This window comes from Nelumbo nucifera, chromosome 7 (assembly GCF_055504915.1).
Source record: "Nelumbo nucifera cultivar China Antique chromosome 7, China Antique-T2T, whole genome shotgun sequence".
Taxonomy (NCBI): domain Eukaryota; kingdom Viridiplantae; phylum Streptophyta; class Magnoliopsida; order Proteales; family Nelumbonaceae; genus Nelumbo; species Nelumbo nucifera.
This window is the reverse complement of record NC_142655.1, coordinates 13292514-13319204: the sequence shown is the minus strand read 5'-3', so window position 1 is coordinate 13319204 and position 26691 is coordinate 13292514. Positions and strand designations below refer to the sequence as shown.

The window sequence follows — 26691 nt, the reverse complement described above, 5'->3', positions numbered from 1 at the left end:
AGGTAGGCACACCAAAAAACAGCCTTGACAGCATCGGCTGTCACCAAAAAGGGGTTTCCTTGGTGTTAACGACCAAGGAAGAACCCAGAAAAAGCACAAACTGATTGCTCTGACCAGTCCAATTAGGTATTTTTTCTCTTTACAGTCCAAGAAAACAAAAATCTGGGTGAGAAGAGAGTGATTCAGAGAGAAAAAAGTCATATCACCCATGTTTTCTTCTAGAAAGGAGAGAAGATGTGGGAGCCAAAAATCTAGGCTGGTGGCACCCAGTCGTCTATTTATAATAATATGATCAAATATAAGGGTAAAAGTACATAGATACCCTTGGTAGCACACTCAAAAAAAACAATAAAGAAATGCTAGAAACATGCTGACAGCACCCTAGAACTAACAGCAGAAATTACTCTAACAACGGTTCCTATATCATGAAGGGTTCTGGTGACATAGTAAGGAAATATAAAAATCTATCAGCTTGTGGCTCTTTTATCTTTCAAAAAGCCAACAGCTATGCCAGGAACAATATTTTATATTTTCTCTGTCAATAAAACAATTTGATCATTCCTCCTCTCTAAAATTGCTCACGTGGATTTCACTGAGCAATTCTAACTTTAAGTGTTTAACCGCTGATCATGTGTATGGACTAATGATGCATATTTTCCTGGTTGTACCATCTTTATTTTATGGCCAAGGAATTTTCTTTAAATATTAAAAAGAAAAAGAAGCATAAGTGAATTCCCCAAGAATCTAGCAATCTAGGTGAAGCCAAACTAAATTGGCTCAAGACACAACACAAGGAGGAAAAAAAAAAACTCTAATAACATCAGTTCTTTTTAACATTTATCAAAGAAAAACATCAGTTCTTTTTTACGTATTCAAATTTTGAAAAAAAAAACTAATTTTCTGGTTTATCCCCAAGAATATGTTAAATCTGTATGCATGTTCAAGGCAAAATTTGTGATTTTGTGGTTTGTCAGAAGTGACAGACATGCAATGTATATCAAACTAATATGCTCACCAGAAATAAGGAAAGAAAATGTATAACAATCCCGTAGTCTTATATTACCTAATCAAGTAAAAGAAAAGATAATACATTTGATCAAAACAGAGATGATGTTTGCTAAATGAAAGAGACATATGACAAACCTGCATTTGGTCTCCTGTTCTAGATTTTCCTCCAAAAGAATCAATTTTTTCCTTAAGCACTTGCACTCCTCTCGAGAAGCCTCTAATTCTTTACTTACCTAAAATTTTGAGATACTTGTTATTAGTCTATGTAGCCCTGTAAAGAAGAATGCTGAGATGCTTTTGGTAATTGCAATAAGAATCAAACATAACTTTAATAACACATCTAAAAACAAAAGGACCAATATATTATCTGTTAGTTGGCCTTTAACCTATCTGGGCCTTCCTTTATCTGTGAATCCCAAGGAGAGTAGATTTTGGAGTCCAATCCTAGAAAGGTGTGCAAAGAGACTAGCAATGTGGAAGATGAGTTACATCTAATGGGAAGCGGAATCACTTTGATCAAGTCTACCTTCGCAAATTTGTCAATATATTATCTATGTTTAGGATTCCACAGAAGGAGGCTAGAAAGATTAAGAAAATAACGAGGGATTTATTATGAGAACCAGGGCAGGTGAAAAAAGATCACTTAGATGGGAGATAGTGACTAAGGCCCCATTCCTTTACCAGTAAATAAGCTTGAGAAAGTTAGTCGATGGGTATTTTTTTCCCATTGACCAACTTTACAATGTTCTTGTTGCATTTACTAATGGGCCCCACAGTAAAATAAGCTCCACGTCCCTGGGTAAAACTTACCCATCTCCCAGGTGGGAAAGGGTAAGTAACTTTCCCACCTGGGGAGAAATTTTTTAAAGCATAATGGGACAACTTTACCAATTTGATATTAGCTTTTTATGGGTAAAAATGTTATTCTGTTACTTGTCTAGGAATCCTAGAAATCAAAAAAAACATGGGTAAGTTACAAACATGAAAACGAATGAGGCCTAAAAGTATACAAGAGGGAAGAGTGAGTGTGTGTTATGTAGACAAAAAGAACTTAGCATTGTTAGGTAAGTAGATTTGGACGTGGCCTTTAGTGGGGGGGGGGGGGGGGGGGAAGAGAGAGACTATGGCATAAGGTTATAGCTAGCAGTCATGGTATGTTCGACTCCGGTTGCGATGTAGGTGTGACTCAACGGGCCATTTGCCTTTTTTAGCTTTGAGTCATTTGTTTCCAAAAATGTTTAAGGGCATATCCCTATCGAGTCTTCATTATGAGTCATGTGAACTTGCTAAACATTGTAGACAATCTTTTTCAGTGAGTAATAAAAGATATGTTTCTCCTTTCCATATTGTGCACTCTGATGTGTGGGGCCATATCATTTACCTGCTATGGGGGGCTACAAATATTTCATTCTTTTCATTGATGATTTCTCTCGTTACACATGGATTTACCTTCTGAAATCCCGGGATGAAGTACCAAATATTGTACAAAAGTTTCATCAACTTATACTTACCCGGTTTAACACTCGAATCAAAATATTCTGATCAGATAATGCAAAGGAATATTTTGAGAAGAATCCCTCCTCCTACTTTGATACCTTTGGAGTTATTCATCAGAGTTCCTATTCCTACACTCAACAAAATGGAATGGAGGAAAGGAAAAACAAACATGTGGTTGAGGTTGCGAGGAGACTTCTTTTTGCTTCCATATTCCTGTTAAATTTTGGAGTAATGTTGTTCTTACAGCTACATACTTGATAAACCGAATGCCTTCTTGGGTTCTGGGGTTTAAAACTCCCTTTAGCTTGCTTTTTCCAAATGAGCATCTGTTTTCTCTTCCTCTCAAAGTGTTTGGATGCACTTGCTATGTCCATGTGCACAGTCATCAAAGACATAAATTTGAGCCTAATGCCCACAAGTGTGCCTTTTTGGGATATGCCTCCACACAAAAAGGGTACTGCTGTTTTGATCCAGTTTGTGGCACTCGCTTTGTTTCTAGAGATGTCACATTTGCAGAGTCAGTCCCTTTCTTTGGTACTTCTCTTGAGGGGGAGCATTCAGACAAGTTGTTTGCATTGTCACCATCTGTACCTCTTCTAATTCCCATTGAATTTTCTATAGAGTCTTCTCCAGTTGAGTCACCTATCCCTGCTCCCCCTCCACCTACTCACCCCCTTCTTTTCCTTCCCATCCTATTATCCAGAGGTGGTACCAGAGACAAAGACTCAGAGACATGCAAGTTGTTTCCACGCCTTCATATGTGCCTCTTGCTCTTTCCATCACTACTGAAATAACAGGTCAGCCCTCTTCTACCACTTCGGAAACTTTCCTTGACCTTGATCTCCCTATTGCCCTTCGCAAAGGCAAACGGAAATGCACAGCTCATTGTAATTCCAAACACCTATCCTACAACCTCCTTTCCCCTTCCTACTATTCTTCAGATACTTTCCCTGACCTTGATCTCCCTATTGCCCTTTGCAAAGGCAAACGGAAATGCACAACTCATTGTAATTCCAAACACATGTCCTACAACCTCCTTCCCCCTTCCTACTATTCCTTCCTTGCCTCTGTTTCCACACATGTAACTCCCCGTTTGTCCTAGACGTCCTGTCCAAACCAGAATGGAGAGATGCTATGATGACTAAACTAGATGCTTTGCATATGAACAATACCTAGGAAATTGTGGATTTGCCTAAAGGAAAGGAACCGGATGGCTGTAAGTGGGTGTTCACTATTAAGTATCATTCTAATGGTACTGTTGAGAGATATAAGGCCCGCTTGGTTGCTAAAGGATATACTCAGATGTATGGTATTGACTACTTAGAAACTTTTGCCCCAATAGCCAAGATGACTTCAGTTCGAGTTTTACTATCTTTAGCTACTGCTTTTGACTAGCCACTTCATCGATTTGATGTAAAGAATGCATTTTTGAATGGGGACCTAAATGAAGAGGTCTATATGTATTTACCTCCAGGGGTGTACGGGAAGGAGATGCAAGGAAAGGTCTATAAACTGAAGAAGTCTCTTTATGGCCTTAAGTAGTCTCCTAGAGCTTGGTTTGACAGATTTCGGGCTGCTCTTGTTGCTTTTGGGTACACACAGACTTAATCGGGCCATACTTTGTTTGTTAAGAGGAGAGATTCCTTAGTGACCCTCCTGATTGTCTATGTTAATGATATTGTGGTTACAGGAAATGATACTCAGGAAGTTGTTCATCTCAAGAGTTTTCTTAACAGTGAGCTTGAAATTAAAGACTTGGGAGAACTCAGATATTTCTTGGGAAATTACTTTACCTTTGCATGACTCGGCAAATATTTCCTATGCAGTTAGTGTAATCAACCAGTTTTTGCATTCTCCAAGAGAAACACATTTAGCAGCTGCTGAGAAAGTTTTGTGCTATCTAAAAGGGACTCCAGGGAAAGGTATCTTGTTTGCTAAGCATCAACACATGAAGCTGGAAGCATAAACTAATGCTGACTAGGCCGGATGTATTGATGATAGGAGGTCTACTTCAGGTTACTGTGCTATGGTAGCAGGGAACATTGTATCATGGAGGAGTAAGAAACAGTCTATAGTGGCAAGATCTTCAACTGAAGCAGAATACAAGGCAATGGCACATGGAATTTCTGAACCTTTGTGGTTGATATCACTTTTAGATGAATAGGGTATAGACTGTGAGAAGCCAATGATGTTATATTGTGACAACCAGGCTGCTATCAACATTGCACACATTCTTGTTCAACATGACAGAACTAAACACATTGACGTTGACAGGCATTTTATACAAGAGAGTTACCTCAAGAGAAGTCTATCTACCATTTGCTGCTTCTGAAGAACAGTTGGCTGATGTTTTGATAAAAGGTGTTCCTTAAGGAAAGCTGGTTCATTATATAAGCAAGTTGGGCATGATGGATATCTATGCTCAGCTTGAGGGGGAGTGTAGAGAGATTGGGCCGAATGGGTCCTAGCCCATTAGTATCTTTCTTATTAGTTCTTTGATGTTATGTTTTCTTATTGGGCCTTTTCTATATGGGCCTTTAGCTCTTATTTGTGCTTTCTAAGTTTAGTGCTGATGTGGACACTTACTTAAGGGCCTCCTTGTAATTTATGTAACTTAGGTAAGTCTAATAAAAGATTAGAGTAGGGGAAAGACGAGACATTCAAACTCCTTTCTCCATTCTTCTCCAATCTTCCTCCTACTTGTTGTCTCCTTCTCTAATTTCTTTTGCTTCTACTGATTTTATTGGTTTGAATCACATCTCTAGTTTTGGGAGGATGTTTGGGTTGGTTCTCATTCCCTTAAGGATCTATTCCCTTCTTTGTACTCTGTCCTTGTATAAAGCGTTTAAAATAATATTCCTTGTACTCTACTTCACCCAAGGATCTACCCACTACAGATTGCTTCTTACTCCTCCATGACACAATATCCCATGCCACCATAGCACAATAACCTGAAGTGGATCTCCTATCATCAATACATCCAGCCTAGTCATCATCAGTGTACACTTCCAACTTCATATGTCCATGCTTAGCAAACAAGATACCCTTCCCTAGGGTCCCTTCATAGTTGCGAAATGTGTATCTCTAAGAGAATGCATGAACTGACTAATGACACTCACGGCATAGGAAATATCTAACCGAGTCATGCAAAGATATAACAACTTCCCAAGCAATCTCCGGAACACTCCCCTATCAGTCAACAGTTCACCATTAGTAGCTGAGAGCTTGTGATTTAAGTCTATAGGAGTGGAAGCTAATTTAGCACCCAGATTGCCAATTTCTGCAAGTAGATCAAGGACATATTGACGCTGAGAAATTAAGATACCACCTTAGAACGAGCAACTTCAATTCCCAAGAAATATCTTTGATCTCAAACTCAATGTTAAGAAACCTTTTGAGATTAACCACTTCCTGAGTGTTATCACCAATAACCATAATGTCATTAACATAAACAATCAAAAGGGTCACAAAGGAATCTCTCCTCTTAACAAATAGGGTATGATCAGACTGAGTCTATGTATAACCAAGGGTAACAAGGGCAGCCTAGAACCTCTCAAACTGGGCTCTAGGACATTGTTTGAGGCCATGAAGAGACTTCTTAAATTTACACACTTTCCCTTGCATTTCATTCCCATACACCCCTGGAGGTAAAGACAGATAAAGCTCTTCATGTAAGTCTCCAATCAAGAAAGCATTTTTAACATCAAATTGATGAAGTGGCCAATCAAAAGTAACAGATACAGATAGCAAAACCCCAAACTAAAGTCATTTTAGCCACAAGGGCAAAAGTCTCCAAGATTCAATACCATACATCTAAGTAAATCCTTTAGCAACCAAATGAGCCTTAAACCTCTCAATAATACCATCAGAATGATACTTGATAATGACTACCCATTTACAACCAATTGGTTCCTTCCCTTCTATCAAGTCTACAATTTCCCAAGTATTGTTCTTATGCAAAACAACTAGCTTAGTCATCATAGCATCCCTTCATTCTAGTTTGGATAAAGCTTCTAGGATAGGCCTGGTAATTACATGCGTGGAAACAGAGGCAAGCAAGGAATAATAGGTTGGGAAAAGAAGGTTGTAGGGCAAGTGTTTGGAGATGCAATTGGTTGTACATTTCCGTTTGCCCATGCGAAGGACAATAGAAAGATCAAAGTCTGAGAATGCATCAAAAGGGGTAAAGGAGGGCTGACTTGTTACCTTAGCAGTGGTTAGAGGTGCAAGAGTCTTGATTGAAGGAAGGGAAACAACTTGCCCATACCTAAGTCTTTGCCTTTGGTACCACCAGTGATTTAAAAGGCACACCTAGGGGCACAGGCGAGGCGCATTTTGGGGAATGCGCCTCGCCCAGGTCCTAGGCACACCCCTTTCAAATGGCGCACCCCTAACATTGACTTGTTCCAGCTTGCCTCGAGGGGTGTGGTACAAAGGCAACTCATAGAATCAAGAATGCAATATGTTTTACATCACATTAGCTACTTGAAGCAATGCAATTAAGGAAAAAAAGAGATTGTGGGTTTTACATGCTTGAAAATGCTTTATATGTTTGCTTTTATTTTTAAATTTTCATTTAAATACACTTTACATGTTATGTTCATGTATTTTAATTTTAAATAATAGGTTTTTTAAAACATTTATTTTAAATTTTAAGTTTTTATTTTTTATTAACATTATGTTTAATATTTTTTGAATTTTTTGCATTTTTTTATTTTTGGACACTTTTTTGAATTTTATGACTTTTTTGTAATTTTGCGCCTTGCTTAAAAAAGCACGTGCCTCGCCTTGCGCCTTGCACCTAAGGCGCAAATTGGCCCTTGCGCTTTTTTTGCGCCTTGCGCTTTTAAAACACTAGGTACCACCTTTGGGCAATAGGATGAGAAGTAAACGTGGGACGATGAGCTACAAGGGGGGAGCTGGAACATGTGAAGGAGAATCAATGAGAAGAAACCCAATGGGAGGAGACTCAACAAAAGACTCAAGAGGAACTGGAAGAATAGTAGGGGACATAACAAACAACTCCTCTAAATGCTCCCCCTCAGGAGAAGTCCCAAAGAAAGGGATAGACTCAACAAATGTGGCATCCCTAGAAACAAAACAGGTACCACGAACTGGATCAAAACACCAATATCCCTTCTATGTGGGAGGCATATCCTAGAAAGACACACTTGTGTGCTTTAGGCTCAAATTTATGTCTCTGCTAACTGTGAACATGAACATAACAAGTGCACCCAAAAACTCGGAGATGAAGAAATAAGAGATCACCATCCGAAAAGAGGAGGCTAAAGGGGGTTTTGAAACCCAGAACCCAAGAAGGCATACAGTTTTAGCATCCCCCCAAACACAAACATGAGAAGCTAAGATGAGGATCCTAGAAACATCAACCACATGACGGATGGCATACAGTTTTAGCATCCCCCTAAAACTTAACAGGAACATGAGAAGCAAAGATGAGGATCCTAAAAACCTCAACTACATGATGGTTCCTCCTTTCCACCAATCCATTCTGTTGTGGAGTGTAGGAGTATGAACTCTATTGAATAACCCCAAAGGTATCAAAGTAGGATGAAAGGTTATTCTCTAAATATTCCTTAGCATTATCAAATCGAAATATTTTGATACGAGTGTTAAACTAGGTAAGAATAAGTTCATGAAATTTCTACACAATAGTTGACACTTCATTCCAGGATCTCATAAGGTAAATCCAAGTATAGCAAGAGAAATCATCTATAAAAAGGATAAAAAACTTGTAACCCCCATAACAAATAAATGATATGGCCCCCACACATCAAAGTGCACAATATGGAAAGGAGAAACTAATCTTTTATTAATCACCGAATAAGAATGTCTACAATATTTTGCAAGTTCACATGACTCACAATGAAGACTCGACAAAGATACCCCTTAAACATTTCTGGAAACAAACGACTCAAATCAAAAAAAGACAAATGACCAAATCTCAAATGATATAACTTGACTCTATCATCCGACTCTAATGAAATAAACTCCAAAGCTGCTCCACTAGGTGGTCCAAGACTTCTATCAAGTGTATACAGCAAGTATATTTCGTTCGCCTCATGGTCACTCCTAATCGTCCTCTAAGATTTCAAGTCCTAGAAAACACAATGAGTAGGGAAGAAGGTTAAACTATAATTCATTGACTTAGCCAAACTACTAATAGATAAAAGGTTTGTGCCAAGTTTGGAAACATGAACAACAGAGGATAAAACAAGAGAGTCAAAGGTTTTGATATTCCCTTTGCCGAAGATGGAAGCAAGAGACCCATCAACAAGGGATATCTTCTCTCTACTAGAGAGGAGTTGATATGAACAAAAAATGTTACATATGTTGGTCATATGGTATGATGCACTAGAATAATAATCCATGGTATTTTACAACTACCTGAAGCACTAACATGATTTGCAGAAACACGATTACCTAAGTGAGCAAATGCAGATGAAAAGGTCTTGCCTAAGGAGTTGTAAGTTGCAACAATAATTTCCAAACGATTAATTAACCTCCCGTACCTTTCAAATTCTGCCTTTACTGCTACCAGCTGCTCCATAGTAGATTTCTCTTCACTTTCTCTATTTCCGCCTTCAGGTTTTGTAGCAACATTTGCATTCTTAGGCTTTCTAGGCTGACCATTCTTCTTAAAATTGTTGTTGTTTTGTAACCTTTCGGGGAGAAGATCAAGATGAAGTTTCCAACAAGTGTCCTTAGTATGTTTCAATTTCTAGCAGTATTCACATATCACATCTGTCTTCTCAATCAGCCCCTTTGGCTTTATTCCAGCATGTGCAAAATGCTCTGAAGGTGATCCTTGTAACTGTACTTGCCGCCTACTCTCTTCACTGCTCATCGTAGAATGTGCTTGAGCAAGGGTTATTTCATCTTTGGCCAAAATATTGTCTTGTAATGTCAAACTCAGGGTTGAGTCTAGAAAGAAACATAAACACCCTATTTCTTTCTACCAATTTCCTAAATGTTTCTGCATCCTTGGTGCTCCCCCATACGATTGTCTCTATAACATCACTCTCCTTTCACAATGACTTCAACATAGAAGAGTAAACAGCTACACTCTTCTCCCCTGTCTCAGATTGTTCATATCATTCTTCAACTTATAAGCTCTTGCAACATTCAATTTCTAAGAATATGTTTCTGTGGCTGTGACACTATCCCAAATCTCCTTGGCCAAAGTCATCCAAAGGTAATGTTGACTTATGTTAGGCTACACGGAGTTGACTAACCACCCAATCACTTTGTAGTTCTCTTGCATCCATTTTTCATAAGTAGGATTAGTCCTAACAGTTTCTCCTTACTGCCTACGAGATACCCCAATTTACCTCTACTATAAACATAAATCCTTATAGATTGTGCCCAAGCCAAGTAACATGTTCCATCTAGTTTAATTGTAGTCATTCTAGTCAAAATAGAATTTGCATCATCTCACTTCCAGATTGCTCCATTGACTAAACAAAAATCCAAAAACAAAGTTTTCAATCTTTATGGACTTAATTGAGGTCAATCCAATACCTAAAGGTCCCAAATCTAGGGTTCACTAAGGGTGCTCAAATTCGGTTATCAAATCAAAAACTGAACCAAATAAACCAATTCGGTTTGGTTATTTTGGTATTCAGTTTGGTTCAATTTTAAGACTTTAGAAATTTTGGCTTTCGGTTCGGCTTGAGAAAAAAATTCAACCAAACCAAAAACCGATATATATATATATAAATGTTAATATATATATAATCATATTAATATTAACATTAATATATATTAATAGTAGTATTTATATTAACAATAATATATAATATGTATTTTAACCCTAAATGTTGATATATTTTAACAATAATTATTAATAAAAACATAAAATACATTTATATTTTAACTAACCAAATTAACTGAATTAAAACTGAACCAAACCAATTTAAATTCGGTTCGGTTTCAAGTCTAATTCTGTCCGTTCGGTTTATGAAAATGACCTAACTGAAATGTCAGTTAGGTTCTATTTCCGAACTGACCAAATGAACACCCCTAGGTTTCACTACACCCAGCTTCCCAAACTTCTTCCAACTGCAACCACCCACTTCCAAAGATCAAAAAGAACCCCCAAAGCCTTGAGCACCACACCCAAACTGTATCTTTAACCTGTAACTGGAAACTCTCTAGTTGGCTAGGGTTTTGAGCAAAAAATCAGCAGCCTCACTTTCTTGGCAATCTATAGTCAGAATCTAACTCTCCAAACCCTTCACCAACTAGGCATAAAAGTTCTCTATACAATCAGCAACTTATCTCTCTAATACCAAGATGTGATTCGGTCCAATAAAATACTGTAAAATAAATCTCAAACTATAGCAAAGAAAGAAAAGGTAGAAAAAGACATCAAGAAAGAAGAAGGAAAGGAGAAGAGAGTTCGACGATCTCCCCTTCTACCTCTCTTAACTTTTATTAATCTCACTAAAACTGAACAAATTACAAGTGCCTTAAGTGGGTGGCCAGCTCATCAACATACTTAAAAAATAAAAAAAGATTAACATCACCATAAAGAAAGTGTCCATTACCAAACAAAACAACCAAGAAGCACTAATAACAAGCCAATAATGGGCTAGGGCCCATTTAGCCTAGTCTCACTACATTATATACATAATATTATCGGGTTGGGCATATTTGGAAAAGCCTAAGCCCGACTCAAAAAATAGTCAGGCCCAATGTTTAGAGCCTGAGTCCAAGCCCAATTTAGAATGGACTGGATCGGGCCAGCCTGTTGGGTGACCCAGCCCATGAACAGGTCTACCTGCTAAGGAAGTGGTGTCAACTTGCTCCACCCAAAATAGGATCCTTATTGTTGGGAAGTGTCTCATGGGAATATTAACACTTTGGACATGTTACAAAAAAAATACCCTTTTTTATGCTTATCCCCAAATTGGTGCACTCTATAAATCCAGTGAAGAGAATAGTGTTAGACAGTTTTGTATGCCCTTAGCTTCAATCCGATTTGATGTACTTTTGGCATTTAGAGTAAATAAATAAAGTGCATGTTTGATTCATGTTGTTTGGTTTAATTCTGTGTAAGACCTTAAAACTGGACACTTATAGAGACTCGTGTTAGTTTTAAATGTTCACAGCCATTGGATAAGTCTGGGGAGATTTAACCTGCCAAGGCTGATACTGGTGTGCCACCAAGTGTTGGGATGGCCTGTCTCAGCCACCAAGGTAAGACCCAAGGCACATGTAGTATGGGATTACTCGAATCCTTGAACCGAACCAGATTTCCAGTATTGCCCTGGACCTTGGAGACAGATGGGCAAAATTGGAAAGTTACACCTGACCCCTAGACTCGATTATGACACTTCACTAGGTGTCGGATCGGGCTATCTTTGATATGCCAATCAGTGAGATCCTTAGCGGGGATCAAAACCTGGGTATGTTGGGACAGTCTGAGAATTCATCTGAGTGGGTGATCATAGTGACAGGATCAGCCCCTTTGTCGGACAAAGGTAATGATCGGGAATGCACTCTCTCTAATGGAAACCAAACTGCCGGCAGTTGATTTCAATCGTCGGAATTTTGTTTTGCAAAATTAATAAATATATATATGTTTATGTACGGTTTCAAAATGTTTGCAAATGGTTTTAATTCCCGGGATCCATGTGAGTGGAGAGTGCGGCACTGTTCCTTGCAACCGAGGGAGAGGTCCTCTCTCGTCGGTTAGAGTACAAAGCCCCACATCAACTTCTCTTTCCTAAGGCTCCCCTTCTTTCTATTCCTCCTCGTGTCTTTGGTTGCCAGTGTTTTGTCCAAAATCTGTCTCCCACTCGTGGGAAATTGGATTCTCGTGCTATCCCTTGCATATTTCTTGGTTACTCCTTCACTCAAAAGGGATATCGTTGTTTTGATCCTATTTCTCATAAATTCCATGTCTCCATGGATGTTTCTTTCTTCGAAGATGAGCCTTTCTATCCTGTTTCTCCTCAAGGGGAGTGTAGGCATGAGGAGAAACTGGTTCAGCTTCCTTCTCTCCCTGACCCTCCACCTTTTCGTGTTTTTTCTCGTCGTCGCAAAGGCCAACCAAATTCAAGAGCTGTAGAGAATCCGGAAGCTGTACCTCCAGTGCCACCAGACTCCTCGGGGTAGGATCATACTCACTCAGGTATTTTGGCTCCCAATGATGTTTCTTCCTATTGCTCATAGGAAGGGTGTTAGATTGTGCACCACTAAACATCCCATTTCCAACTTTGTCTCTTATGAGAACATTTCACCCTCATTCCGTGCTTTCCTTACCTCTATTGACAGTGTCCCTATCCCTAAGAATGTGGCAGAAGCTCTTTCAGTTCCTGAATGGACAAATGCCATGAGGGAAGAAATTAATGCCCTTCACAAAAATGGCACATGGGAACTTGTTGATCTTCCTAAGGGAAAGGTTCCAGTTGGATGTAAATGGGTGTTCACAGTCAAGCATAAGGCTGATGGAATAGTGGAAAGGTATAAAACTCGCTTAGTGGCAAAGGGATTTACTCAAGTGTATGGAGTTGATTATGCAGAAACTTTTGCCCCTGTTGCCAAGATGAATTCCATTAGAGTCCTTTTCTCTCTTGCGGCTATTCTGGATTGGGTTTTACACCAGCTGGACATCAAGAATGCATTCTTGAATGGGGACCTTGAAGAGGAAGTGTACATGATTCAACCTCCTGGTTTTCTAGCCCAAGGCAAGGAACAGAAAGTGTGCAAGTTGAAGAAGTCCTTAGACGGGCTAAAACAATCACCAAGAGCTTGGTTCAGCAGATTCCATGTGGCAACTCAGCAGAAAGGATACAGGCAATGTCAATCAGATCACACACTGTTTGTGAAAAAAGGAGAAGGTAAAATTTCTGCTCTAATTGTATATGTGGATGACATAAATGTTACTGGTGATTGGGAGGATGAAATTCAGAAATTGAAACTTTTTCTTGCCACTCAGTTTGAAGTGAAGGATCTAGGACCTGCCAGATACTTCCTTGGAATTGAAGTCGCCTGATCAAAGAAGGGTATCTTCATTTCTCAAAGGAAATATGTCCTAGATTTACTTCAGGACACTGGGAAGATGGGGGCGAAGCCAGTTGACTCTCCCATTGACCCAAACCATAAATTAGGTGACAACTATGGTGAATCTCTCAAGGATGTGAAACAGTTTCAGAGGCTTGTAGGGAGATTGTTATACCTTTCTATGACTCGCCCAGACATTGCATATGTTGTTGGTGTCCTCAGTCAGTTCATGCATGCTCCTAGGTCTTCTCATCTTGAAGCAGTAGAGAGAATCCTCCGATATCTAAAGAAGTATCCGGGTACTGGTTTGTTATTTCAAAAGCATGGACATTTGAAGTTGAAGTTTATACAGATGCAGATTGAGCTGGATCCCAAAGTGACAGAAAGTCTACCAGTGGCTACTGCACCTTTATAGGAGGGAAACTTGTTACATGGAGGAGTAAAAAGCAAAATGTGGTGGCTAGATCCAGTGCTGAAGCTAAATATCGTGCTATGGCCCACGGGGTCGCTGAAGGCATGTGGATAAAGAATTTGTTGGGGGAGTTGGGTTTCCAAGTGACCAAACCTATAACTCTATTTTGTGATAACAAAGCAACTATAAGCATTGCTGCCAATCCGGTGCTACATGATAGAACAAAGCACATCGAAGTTGACAAGCATTTTATCAGAGAGAAAGTTATCACAGGCGAAGTATGTACCCCCTATGTCACTTCTGAGAACCAGCTTCCAGACATCTTTACAAAGGGTTTAAACCTTTCCAGACATCGTGATCTTTGTGACAAGTTGGGCATGATTGATATCTATGCTCCAATTTGAGGGGGAGTGCTGACAGTTGTTTATGTATTCAGGTTTAGTACCATAAGGGTACTGTTGGAATTTCTCCTCTGTTTATATGTTCGATTGTACTAGTATAAATAATAAAATCATTCTTTCGCCCCCTAAGTTCTAGAGGGCTTTCAGTCACACGACTCACCTCTCTTCTCTCTTCTCCTCTCCTCTCTTCACTTGCTCTTGCTCAACATCAGTCTCACCAATCAATATTTTAAAACCATAAAGTCTGACATAGAGCATGGGGCATAAGCTGCAAGGAAATATAGAGTAAGTTTGGCAAGCATGCCTTTCCCTATTGACTAGTTTGTCTTGAGAACTACATGAAAATAAACGAGTTTTGTAATTTATCAGGCCAAGGGTTAACTTAGCACCACTACTAGTTGGTCTTGAGAATAAAATCAAAATAAATGTGTTTAATAGTTCTTCCTTTTGCAAATAAACTAATTTGGTGGAAAGAAAGTAGTAATGGTGTATTCTCAAAAGAAATAGTAAGATGATTAGATAATTAACAAAATTAATAAAAGTATGAATAAACTAGATGACCAACTAATAACTAAATAACGAATTCAACCATGTGGTATACATGATGCAGCAAAGTGAAAAATTAACACGTAACCATATGACTTTATTGAACTCCATATTGCACTTATGAATGCTTTGCATGTCTATATTCTGATATCAAAGCATGAAAGTATATTACCATACCCAAACGCATGTTCTTTTCTATTATAAAAATCATGTTGTGAAAACACATTTTGCCAAAAACCCATTTCAAAGCACAAACAAATAGAAAAAAGGAAACAAAGGAAAAAGAAAAAAGTGGAAAATCCAGTTTCAAGGCCAAACAAATAGAATATTAAAACTAGAAAAAAGATTTGGGATTTCAAGTAGCAAAATAAAGCTACAAAACACATAATTTAGGACATTGTATTTAGATCCAGAGTTAAGAATTGGATTATAATAAAATCCCAGAAAGGAGAGAACTAAAGAGCACTTTACCACTCTTCTTGAGCTAGAACTAGAGTCTCAGCAACACTAGAACAAGCAATTAATGAAATCTTGTAGCAAAGACTGATAATAGAATTCCATCATACAGAAGAAAAGTAAGATAAAGAGAACATCTCAATCCAGTACTGGGCTCTATCATAAATATTCCCATCTCTTTAAAAATAAGACTTATAGGGAGGTTAGAAGACTGTTAAAATGAAGGTCAAGAACAAATAGTTGAACCCAAACATGAATCAAGAAAAATAAAGAAGAAACAAAGAAAAAGTAAGAAAGAAATGAAAAGAAGAAAGAAAAAGAAAGAAAGTAGAAACAAGACCAGCGAAACCTGTTTCTACAAATTGCCCCAAATAAAAGAAATACCACTCAAACAACAAACCTTCAAGTTTTTGTTTGGAAACAAGTATAGCAAGTTGTCTCATGATCAGTATTCTCAGTAAAATCTTGCTGCAGTTGAATAGGGGCAAGTGGTGACGGATTTGGAATTAAGAAATAGCAAACTGCTGCACTCAATAGGTGAAGACTTTACTCACCAGTGGCATTAAGCAAGATCCTAACCTTGGTCAAATTAAGGATGCAGGATTTCAAGCTGGTGAGAAAGCATGTTATGTCCAGGAACGGAAAAGAGGATGGTGAGAAGCTTGTTCAAGAATGTCAAAAGGTGAAGAAAAAAGGTAGAGACTGTAGAGATGTAGAGCAATAACTAGTGCTGTTTTTTTTTCTATTTATTGTGGTTCCCACTACTGCGTTAGTTAGTTCTTTTCTATTTGTTGTTACGCTGCTGTTAGCAATGTTAGTTTATTAGTTATTTGCTTATGTAAGCAGTAGGGGCTTTAATGTAATTGCCATCTTATTTTTTATGTTATTATAAATAGATGAGTGGGGCGGCAGCTAAGGCCAATCACTCATTTTCTCTCATCATTCTCTTCTCTTCTTTCTTTTCTTCTTCTTTTCTCCAATATTTTTTTCTTCTTAATCCGCATCATGAATTGGACTGATTACAGTCTGGATTTGTCTACTTGGCATCAAAGCAAGATCTAGGGCTTCTCATGTGTGTCCAATCCAGCCGACCACATGAGAATTGCCTAGGGCTGGAAGTTTAGAAAGAATTGTTAATCGGCTGATTCTTGGAGGTTACCAGAAGTTTTTAGCAGCTGTCCAAAGGTTTGGAGAGTGTTTTTGGTAATCAGGAAGAATCAGAGAAGGTTAAAAGGATCAACATTAGGGTTCAGACCAAGATTGGAGGTGGCAATCAGAGTTTTCTGGGTAAGTTTTTATTTTCTCTTGAGACCGGCATCAGTCAGAGATAGGTTGGACCTATCTAGAAGGAACGGCTGGGCTTCCTTCGTTTTCTCAGAGTTTTTCTAGGGTTTGTTCTTAACCCTACAACCAGACTTGACTGTGAATCTAATTGGAAGGTGCGGTTGAGAATTGTTCTTAACCCTACGACCAGACTTGACAGTGAACCTAATTGGAAGGTGCGGCTGAGAATTGTTTTTGTTCTAACAAAGATTTCTCCAAGTTTTTCTTTAACCCTACAATCAGACCTGATTGTTTTGGGTGATTTCTAAATCTGTTTCAGCATTCCAGATTGTTTTCTAAGTGAATTGTAGACTTGTTTCAGCTTCCAAACCTGGTTTTTGGGGAATCCCTTTGCTGAGAACTGGTTTCTCTTGATAAACCTATTACAGAAATGGTAGGAGCTGAGTTTAAGACTAAAGGGGAAGGCATTTGGGAGCTGAAAATGTGAGAGAAAACAATTTTCAGATCACTACTGTTAAATTTGATGGTTCTAACTACTTGGAATGGGCTCAGTCAGCCATGATGGCGATTGGGAGAGAGGGAAGTTAGGTTATGTGAATGGAGATGTAAAAACACCAGCCAAAGAAGATCATTCATATGCCAAATGGGTTCAAGAGAACTATTTGGTCATGACTTGGCTGTGTAACTCTATGCAGCCTCATATTAGCCACAATTATTTGTGGGCAAAAACAGCACTAGTTATTGCTCTACATCTCTACAAGATCCTTTCCCTTCATTTTCATGATGGATTGGAGGCTTCTATAACCACCACTTTTATTGACTCAAGAGTAGCCAATTTTTTATCAACTGACAAATGAGAAGTTGTTGAACATAGCTTCTGAGGATAAACGTTGAATACGGAAGATCAATCTCTCTGCATATTTTGGAGAATAAAACAAAAGAATTCTAGAAAGAACTTTATGAGTGGACTTGTAAAAAAGAATAGGATGAGATCATTGAGCAGTGATATTGTATTCTGTAAGTTTTTCTTCTTAGCATAATGACAAGGATGCAATATTCCAAATACTTGTAGACACATTTCATTTATGTATACCAACTTCTTTGTCAACAAAAAAAATAATAATAACAAAGGGAACAAGAAAGACTTTGATATGGAGTGGGAGGAAAAAATACATATAGATGAATGTCCATTATCGATTAGGGAAAGAGAAAAAAAAAAAAAAAAACAAACTATTAGACTGCAAATCGGATATAAGTTTCCAACTGTCTCGGGTTTCTCATTGAAAAGATAAACTAAGAACCTTCTGAGAATGGTAAGTTTTCCAGCATAATGTCAAGTTCAAATTTGAACAGTACCTCTGACAATTCTTTTGAAAACAACAGTTTCTCGGTATTGGATAACTTGGCTTTCTCTGCAATACTTTCAATAGAAGTTTTCTCCTTAGCTGACCATATTACTTTTTCCTCCTCCAGTTCCAAAAGGGCATCAGTAAGTTGCTGAGTATCAAAAATGTTACACTTAAATTTCATATATCATCAGGAAAATGCATGAAAAAAAAGATACATGTCAAGCAAATAATAATTGGAGAACTCTTATCATTACCATTGCCAACTCTTCTTTTTCTTCTGATAACAACTTGATAGAACTTTCCATTCTCTGAGAAAGGGACTCACATTCATCCAATCTCAGTCTCTGCAAAGAAGAGAAGAGAAAAAGAAAGCATGCTAGTCATTAAACTAAGAATTTGACAAGATGGATTTATTCTGAATCTTCAAATTATGGGAACAGGGAATATATATATATAGTGCAAAAGGAAATGAACAAAAAATTACCATGCTTGAAATCTCCTCCTCCAACATTTTTAATTCTGTGTCTGATGTGTTCAATTTGTTGGAAGTAGCTTCCAATTCTGAAGCTAAAATTTCATTTCTAACAAGGGCTTCCTCCTTTTCTCCATTTGCAACTGCCAAATCCTCTTCCAAAGAAGCAATTGTTGTCTCCATCTCAAATGCCAGAACTTCTAGTTTCTTGTATTCATCCTATCAGCAAAATGCAGGAAATAATAAAAAATTTAGAAATTTTAGCTTTCTTCAAGCTCCAAGAAATTTAAGCTTCCATAGCCAAAGGGATATTAATAACTGACACCACTAAACAGTTTTTTTTTTATCAATAACAGAATTTCATTAGATTTATAAAAAAAGTAATTACAAGAATAGGAAAGGTAAACTTTCTTAACTCTTCCCAAGGAAATTGGCTAATACAATTGAGCCCAAAACAAAATGATTTCTTCCCATCCCCTTATTTTAGTAGTATATCAGCAAACCCATTTGCAGTTCTTTTAACCTAACTTTATTTTTTGATCAGCAAAAAATTTTAATTAATGGCTTAAAAAAGGTTATTAATACATCAAAACCCCATTATGAACCAGCCCAGAACAACTGATGTCTTGTTCCACCCTATTATACCAAAGAGTCAGCAAACCCACTCGCACTCCTGACATACTTAAACTCAGCCCCTATGTCTTCCGCAATCTCAACCACTTCCCTCATCACATGTCACAAAGTCCAAGGGGTATGTTTGCTGGTGTTTGCCCATGAAATGACTACTTTTGAATCCCCTTCTACCTGATGTCTTGTTCCACCCTATTATACCAAAGAGTCAGCAAACCCACTCGCACTCCTGACATACTTAAACTCAGCCCCTATGTCTTCCGCAATCTCAACCACTTCCCTCATCACATGTCTCAAAGTCCAAGGGGTATGTTTGCTGGTGTTTGCCCATGAAATGACTACTTTTGAATCCCCTTCTACCTCAATCAACATGTAACCCAAGTTGTTTGGCTAATCTGAGGCCTTGCAAAAGAGCCAACAATTCAGCCTTCACTGAGTTCCCCAATTGGTCCTGAAAATAATGCCAGAATCCTTCCCTCAGAATTTCTTATTACCCCTCCTATTCCTGCCATTCCCAGATTTCTACTGGAGCTCCCATCAAAGTTCAGCTTGACTTTGTTGCCTTCTAGAGATTTCCAATCCACTTTTACTCTATCTAACTTCTTGAAGAATGAGCTACTTCAGCCAAAGCTCTTAAGATGTCAGTGATAGAAAAAGTTTGAAAGCAATCCAAGGTCTTTACCCATAAAGCTACCTTATTTATGCTATCTATCACTTCCTCCAAAGTCCTGCCTTTTTCAGAGAAAATCCTGTTATTACTTTCATCCCAAACCACCCAACAGATTGCTGCTTCCCAAAGTATCAGAAACGCAAGATGTATCAGTAAGGCAATTCCAAGAGACGTATCAGGATACTCTTTGGATACGCATGGATATGGACAAAAAATCAAGATATGCATAGATACACTAGGAAATTCAAATAAACCATAAAAAATATATTAATAACAATAAATATAAGTTTTATATGACCATAAATCAGTTATTTATAAACATTGTGATACATTGGAACACAATTGATAACGGTTGAAAAATGATGGGAGAATTAGAATTTCTATGTATATACCTTAATTTTCATAAAATCAATATAATTTGTACTACTTTTTATTAGTATATGTTAAAACTGTTAATTATCTATGTATTATGGGCCGCAGGGGTACTGTGGTCCTTTTACCTTTTATTATGTTCTAAATGTGTTGCCCTACCATATAACTAAAAGCTGGTGCCGCCAGCAAGGATTTTTGCCTCTCCATTTTCTGTTTCTCTCTTCTTCTCTTCTCCTCTCTTATCTCTTCCTCTCTCTGCTTCTCCTTTCTTCTCTTATTTCTGCCCAGAAAACATGGTATCAGAGCAAGTTCTGTGGGCCTGAAGACAGATCAAACCTTACTTTTCCTTCCTCCTTGCTGTTTTTTCTAGACCGATCAAAGGAAAAATCATACTAAACTGATCTGAGAGGAGTTTCTATCTTTTTTTTTTTCATCTTGGCGGTCTGCCAAGACAGAGCTGCCTGCTCGTGGTGGCAGAATGCTGTGAAGTTTTTCTGTGGTGTTTAACACCTGTATGGATCGTGTGATCCTTCCTGTACCCAGATGGGTGATGTTTATTGGTCGAGAATGATTGGTGACAACTGCAACAGCAGAGGTAAGTCCGGTTTGGTGACTGTGGCCATTGTGTGACCTTTTTTGAATAAATGATTGTGATTGAAGGGCAGTTCTGCCTTTCCTTTAGACTGTGTCAATTTGGCGGATAACCTAGCACTGTGACTGTGTTTCTAGTTTCCTTTCCTGGCTCCCTAGTGGTGTTGGGTGGCTGTCAGACGTGTGAATTCTCCTTCTGGTAAAGTTTTTTTCAGTGCTGTCCTATACCAGAACCTATATTTGTGTGTTTGAGACATCTGGATTGTAGTTGGAATTTTTTTTAGTTGATATTCCATGTCCTCTGAGGATACAGCTACCTCGGGTATATCTTCCAGCCATAGTGAACTAGGTGGGAGTGTCGACATGACCTTCCCCATGGCTGTTGTTCCTTTAGATGGCCTCAATTATTTGGAGTGGTCGAGAGGGATTAAGCTTTACATTACAGCAAGAGGAAAGATAGGGTATATCAATGGGAGAAATAAGGAACCAAGAACTTGGAGTGCTGAACACGACAAATGGAATCAATAAAATAGTATAGTGATGTTGTGGCTACTTGTATCTATGCTCCCACAAGTAAGGAGAAATTTTATGTGGGCTGAGACTGCTGTTGAAATTTGGGAACAAGAAAAAACAACCTATTCAGAACAGAGACACTATGCGAAAATTTATCAACAGCAAGCTGCATCTACCACACGTAAGCAAGGGGAAAGAAAGTCCATCCATATATTACTTGGACTTGACTTCAATTTGGAAGGAGCTGGATCACTACCAGAATATGAATTGGATATGTGAAAGTGAGGCCAAACCGCCAAAGCCTACTAGACTCTTGTCTCACAACAGAGGGTGTTTGCATTTCTATTGGGGCCAAACCCTATGTATAGATCTATTAGGGTTCAAATCCTTGGAAGCAAAGACCTCCCTTCAGTCCAAGAAGTTTATGCTTTAGTGCAGTCAGAAGAAAGTAGAAGAAATGTGATGAATGCTTCTGAGGGGGAGCCAGTTGCTTTGATAGCTAGGGGTGGTACTAATGTGAATGGCGATAATTTTTTCAAGAAAGGTGGTTCCCAGAAAAGAGTGGAGGACAAGGATAAACGGTGGTGTACTCACTATTAGCAGCCTAGACACACTAGAGAGACCTTTTGGAGTCTTCATGGGATGCCGAAGTGGAATTAAGAGTTGAGCAAAAAATCAACTGATCAAAACAAGAAGACAAACCAGCAAAGCCAAAAGAAGTACAATTCAGCAAATGTGGCAACTCAAGAGACTTCTTCCCACACTGTATCTCAGGATTGCCCTACCATTTCTAATCCGGACCGTGATAACATGGAACTGTGTGGTAGGACACTTCGTCAGATGGGCTTTGGTCCTACACCATCTACTTCATTTGCATCTACATCAAGTAACTGGGCTATTGCCTTCCATGGGTCATCTCACACATCTGGGTCTCCTTTGATCATTAACTCTGGAGCCTCAAACCACATGACGGCTAAGTCTAACTTGTTCCAGGCATATAACCTCCTCTCTGGGAGAGACAAGGTGAGACTAGCCGATGGGTCTTTCTCTACCATTGCTGGTCAAGGAATCATCTCCCTTCCATTTGGCCTCACTCTCTCTACTGTGTTGCATGTTCCTAAATTTCCTATCAATTTACTTTCCATTAGCAGCATTACTCATTCCTTAAATTGCTCAGTAACCTTTTTCCCTTATTGTGTTTTTTACGATTTGACCTCCGGGGGGACGATTGGCAGAGGTAATATGGTGGATGGTCTCAGTAGGCGATCAAGACTACAATCAGCCTTGAATCCTAATGGATTTCAGATTAGAAAAGGTAGAAGAAAAGTAAGGAAAAGAAGAAAAGAGAGGAGAAGAACAGGAGAACACAAAGATTTGAAAGGAGGGACAGATTCTGAAATTGATCTGCCACTACCACTCTCTTAGTATTTATAGGTTATGTTCAGTACAAAGAGGAAAGGACAGATCTGCCCTTAATACTTACATGACAAATAAAGCAAATAACAAACTGAAATAACAAGCTGACCACCAACTAACACTAACATGACTGAAATAAATAATTGCACATACTGTCCTACGAACACAGTAGGGACCACAGCTGTGGGGCCCACATCAATGTTCTCTACACTCCCCCTCAAGTTGGGAATAGATATTTATCATTCCCAACTTGGATAGGTCTGCCTCTAACTTCTTCCTTGGTACAACCTTGGTTAGGATATCTGCAAGCTGCATGTTGGATGCGATATACGAGAGACACACTTCCTGTGATGAGACCCTCTCTCGGACAAAATGTCGATCAACTTCGATATGCTTAGTTCTATCATGCTGCACCGGATTGTGAGCTATATTAATAGCCGCCTGATTATCACAATACAGCATCAAGGGCTTCTCATAATCAATACCCAATTCTTCAAGTAGTGATCTCAGCCATAGGATTTCAGCCACTCCATTAGCCATTGACCTGTATTCAGCTTCGGCACTAGAGCGGGAAACAACACTTTGTTTCTTACTCCTCCAAGAGACAAGGTTACCTCCCACAAGGGCACAATATCCAGAGGTAGGCCTCTTGTCATCAGCACTCCCAACCCAATCAGCATCTGTATAAACCTCCACCTTCATGTGATTATCGTTCTTGAACAATATACCCCTACCCAGGCATCTCTTCAAGTATGCTAATATTCTCTCTACCGCAAAAAGATGAGTAGTTCTAGGGGAATGCATGTACTGGCTGACAACACTAATTGCATAACTGATATCTGGCCGAGTGAGGCAGAGATATAGGAGCTTTCCAACCAACCAATGGAACATAACTTTGTCTTCAAGAAGCTCCCCACCCTCTGCACTGATCCTGTGATTCTGTTCAATGGGTGTATCAGCAAGCTTGACACCTAACTTTCCAGCTTCCACCAACAGATCTAGAACATATTTTCTCTAAGAGATAAAGATCCCTTGTTTAGACCTACCAACCTCAATACCCAAAAAGTACCGTAGTGCACCAAGATCTTTCACCTCAAACTCTTGATGAAGGAGCTGTTTGAGGGACTAAATCTCACTACTATTATTTCCTGTCACTACAATATCATCCACATATACAGCAAGCAGGGTCAAAGAGGAGTCCACCCTTTTAATGAACAGTGTATGATCTGACTGGGCCTGTACATAACCGAATTTTCCAAGGGCTAGTCTAAATCAATCAAGCCAAGCTCCAGGTAACTACTTTAATCCATACAATGCCTTATTCAGTCGGCAAACCTTCTTACCTGTCACTGTATCATAGAATCCAGGAGGCAACTACATGTAGACCTCTTCCTGTAAGTCTCCATTCAGAAAAGCATTTTTAACATCCATCTGAAACAAGAGCCAAGAATAACTTGCTGCAAGGGATAATAGAACTCGGATGGTGGTCATCTTGGCTACCGGGGCAAAGGTCTCCAAGTAGTTTATACCATAAGCCTGGGTGAACCCCTTTGCAACCAGCCGGTCTTTGTACCTTTCAATGGAGCCATCAGCATTATGCTTCATAGTAAATACCCATCTACATCCAACTGGCTTCTTTCCTTTGGGTAGGTCAATTAGCTCCCAAGTGTTATTTTTCAACAGGGCATCCATTTCAACTTGCATTGCATCTTTCCACTCTGGAACTGATAAGGTTTCTTGCACTGCTCTGAAAATAGGGACATTGGCAATGGAAGTGAGATAGGACCTATAAGAAAGAGATAGGTGATCATAGGATAGAAACTGAGAAATGCAGTGAGTTGTAGATGTGGTGCAATGACGTTTCCCTTTACGGACGGCAATAGGGAGGTCAAGGTCATCCGCAAGAGGGGAAGTGGCAATAGTGGAAGGTGTCTCAGTGGACCCTGCGACTATAATACCTAGATCTGGAGCCGTAGAAGGAACTGGAGCTGGCCTGGACTGCCAATGACCGGGATCAACCTACCTGCATCGCCTGTGATAGACTTTCAACTCCTGATCCCTCTGACCACCCTCATCATTACAACCTTCATCACCCAATGGAATAGGTAAAGGAACGACCTCAGATGTGTTAACCCCACTCTCACTGCGCTCCCCCTAAGGGAAAAGACCCAAATCCCCACTCTCACTACTCTCCCCCTGAGGAGAAACCCAAGGATAATAGGGTGTCTCCTCAAAGAAGGTGACATCCATGGAGATAAACTTCCTCCTGGAAACAGGATCATAGCAGCAATAACCCTTTTGAGTTTGTGCATAACCGAGGAAAATGCATTTAGAGGACTTAGAGTCAAACTTGGAATGATGGGGCCCGAGAAGCTGAACAAAACAAGTACAACCAAAGGTTTTAAGAGGAACAGTAAACAACTCCTCGTCTAGGTATAGAAGTGTAAAAGGGAGTTTCATATCAAGGACCCGGGAAGGAACCCGATTAACGAGATATACTATCGTGAGGATAGCATCACCCCATAAGCGAATAAGTACATTGGAGGTAAACATAATGCTTCTAGCCACCTCCAAGGTGTGCCTATTCTTCCTTTCGGCAACCCCATTCTGTTGTGGTGTATGAAGACAAGTGCTCTGGTGAATAACCCCATGATTAAGGAGGTAAGAAGTTAATGGCTTAGCAAAGTATTCCTTTGCATTATCGGATCTGAGAACTTTGATTTTGGCCCCAAACTGGGTTAGAATCATCTGATGAAAGTTTTGGGTCAGAGCGGGAACCTCATCTCAAGAACGCATTAGATAGACCCAAGAAAAATGGGTATAGTCATCAACAAACAACAGAAAATATTTGTACCCACCCATACAAGGGATGTGATATGGCCCCCAAACATCAGTATGCACAATATCAAAAGAATTATTACTCCTTTTATTACTCAAAGAATAAGATGTTCTACAATGATTGGCAAACTCACAACTCTCACATCTCAACAGACTCAAATAAAGCAGGAAACAGACTCTTCAAAGACCGGAATGATAAATGACCTAATCGATTATGCCAAAGCATAACCGGACTCACAAATAGAGAAACAAAGGACTTTTTATCCACTGGCTCTTCCCAACGAGAACTCTCTACAAGCAGATAGATCCCATTCGTCTCACAGCCAATCCCAATCACCTTCCTCGTCTCCAAGTCCTGAAAAACACATCGGTCAAGGAAAAAGGTTACTGAACAGTTCATATGTTTGGTAATACTACTGACTGAAAGCAGGTTAGTATCAAGCTTAGGAACATGCAAGACAGAAGATAAAGATATGGTATCAGATAACTTGATGTCACCCTTACCAGAAATGGGAACAAGAGAGCCATCAGCAATGGATACTTTATCGCTACCAGAAGATAAGTGATATGTAGTGAACAAGGATGGCAAGCTAGTCATGTGGTCGGATGCACCTGAATCTATTACCCAACAGTGTTCAGTATTACCTGGAGCTGAAACATGGTAGGCTGAGGCTCGAGTACCTGAATGTGCAAATGCAGATGTGGCAGGGGTTGATGGTGACTGAGATGGCTGAGCTAAACTCCCAACTTCCTTTTCCAACTGTATTAGGGCAGCCCGAACCGCGGCTAAGGCCTCTAGGGGTGTGCCTTTTGTGCTTGACAAGGATGTTGAATCAGTATTCACAGCCACATGAGCATTACCCTTCTTATTTCTCAGTTTTGCTAGGACCAAATGAGGGTGCAGCTTCCAACAAGTATATTTTGTATGCTTGGGTTTCTTGCAATGTTCACATACCAGATCCCGTTTGTCGTACTTCTTCTTGTCCCTTTCTATATCACCCCCTGACTTAGGTTTAACAACTACCAGGGCTGGGGAAAAGGGATGAGGTTGCATCATAACTTTCCTCCTAGTCTCTTCACTATGCACCGGAGAGTATGCTTGAGAGAGGGTCACACTATCTCTAGTCAATATTTGTTGCCTCCCAATGTCATAATCTGAATTCAGGCCAGCCAAAAATTCAAATACCCTATTCATCTCGACTTGCTTT

The 26691-nt window shown here is 39.2% G+C and overlaps 1 protein-coding gene across 14 annotated transcripts in view; it reads right to left on the bottom strand.

Moving 5' to 3' along the window:
• The window catches only part of LOC104611318 (P-loop containing nucleoside triphosphate hydrolases superfamily protein), a 98981-nt gene that overhangs the window by 30900 nt on the left and 41390 nt on the right, over positions 1–26691 (bottom strand). For all 14 annotated transcript variants that reach the window (XR_016078871.1, XR_016078874.1, XR_016078872.1 and 11 more), the window contains 4 exons: positions 18466–18672; positions 18236–18325; positions 17989–18129; positions 1144–1241 (listed from right to left, as the gene is read on the bottom strand). Coding sequence is in view for 8 of the 14 variants with exons in the window: in XM_010278321.3 (XP_010276623.1) it covers positions 1144–1241; positions 17989–18129; positions 18236–18325; positions 18466–18672 (536 nt within the window). In the remaining 6 variants the exon portion in view is untranslated. The remainder of the gene's footprint in view (positions 1–1143; positions 1242–17988; positions 18130–18235; positions 18326–18465; positions 18673–26691) is intronic.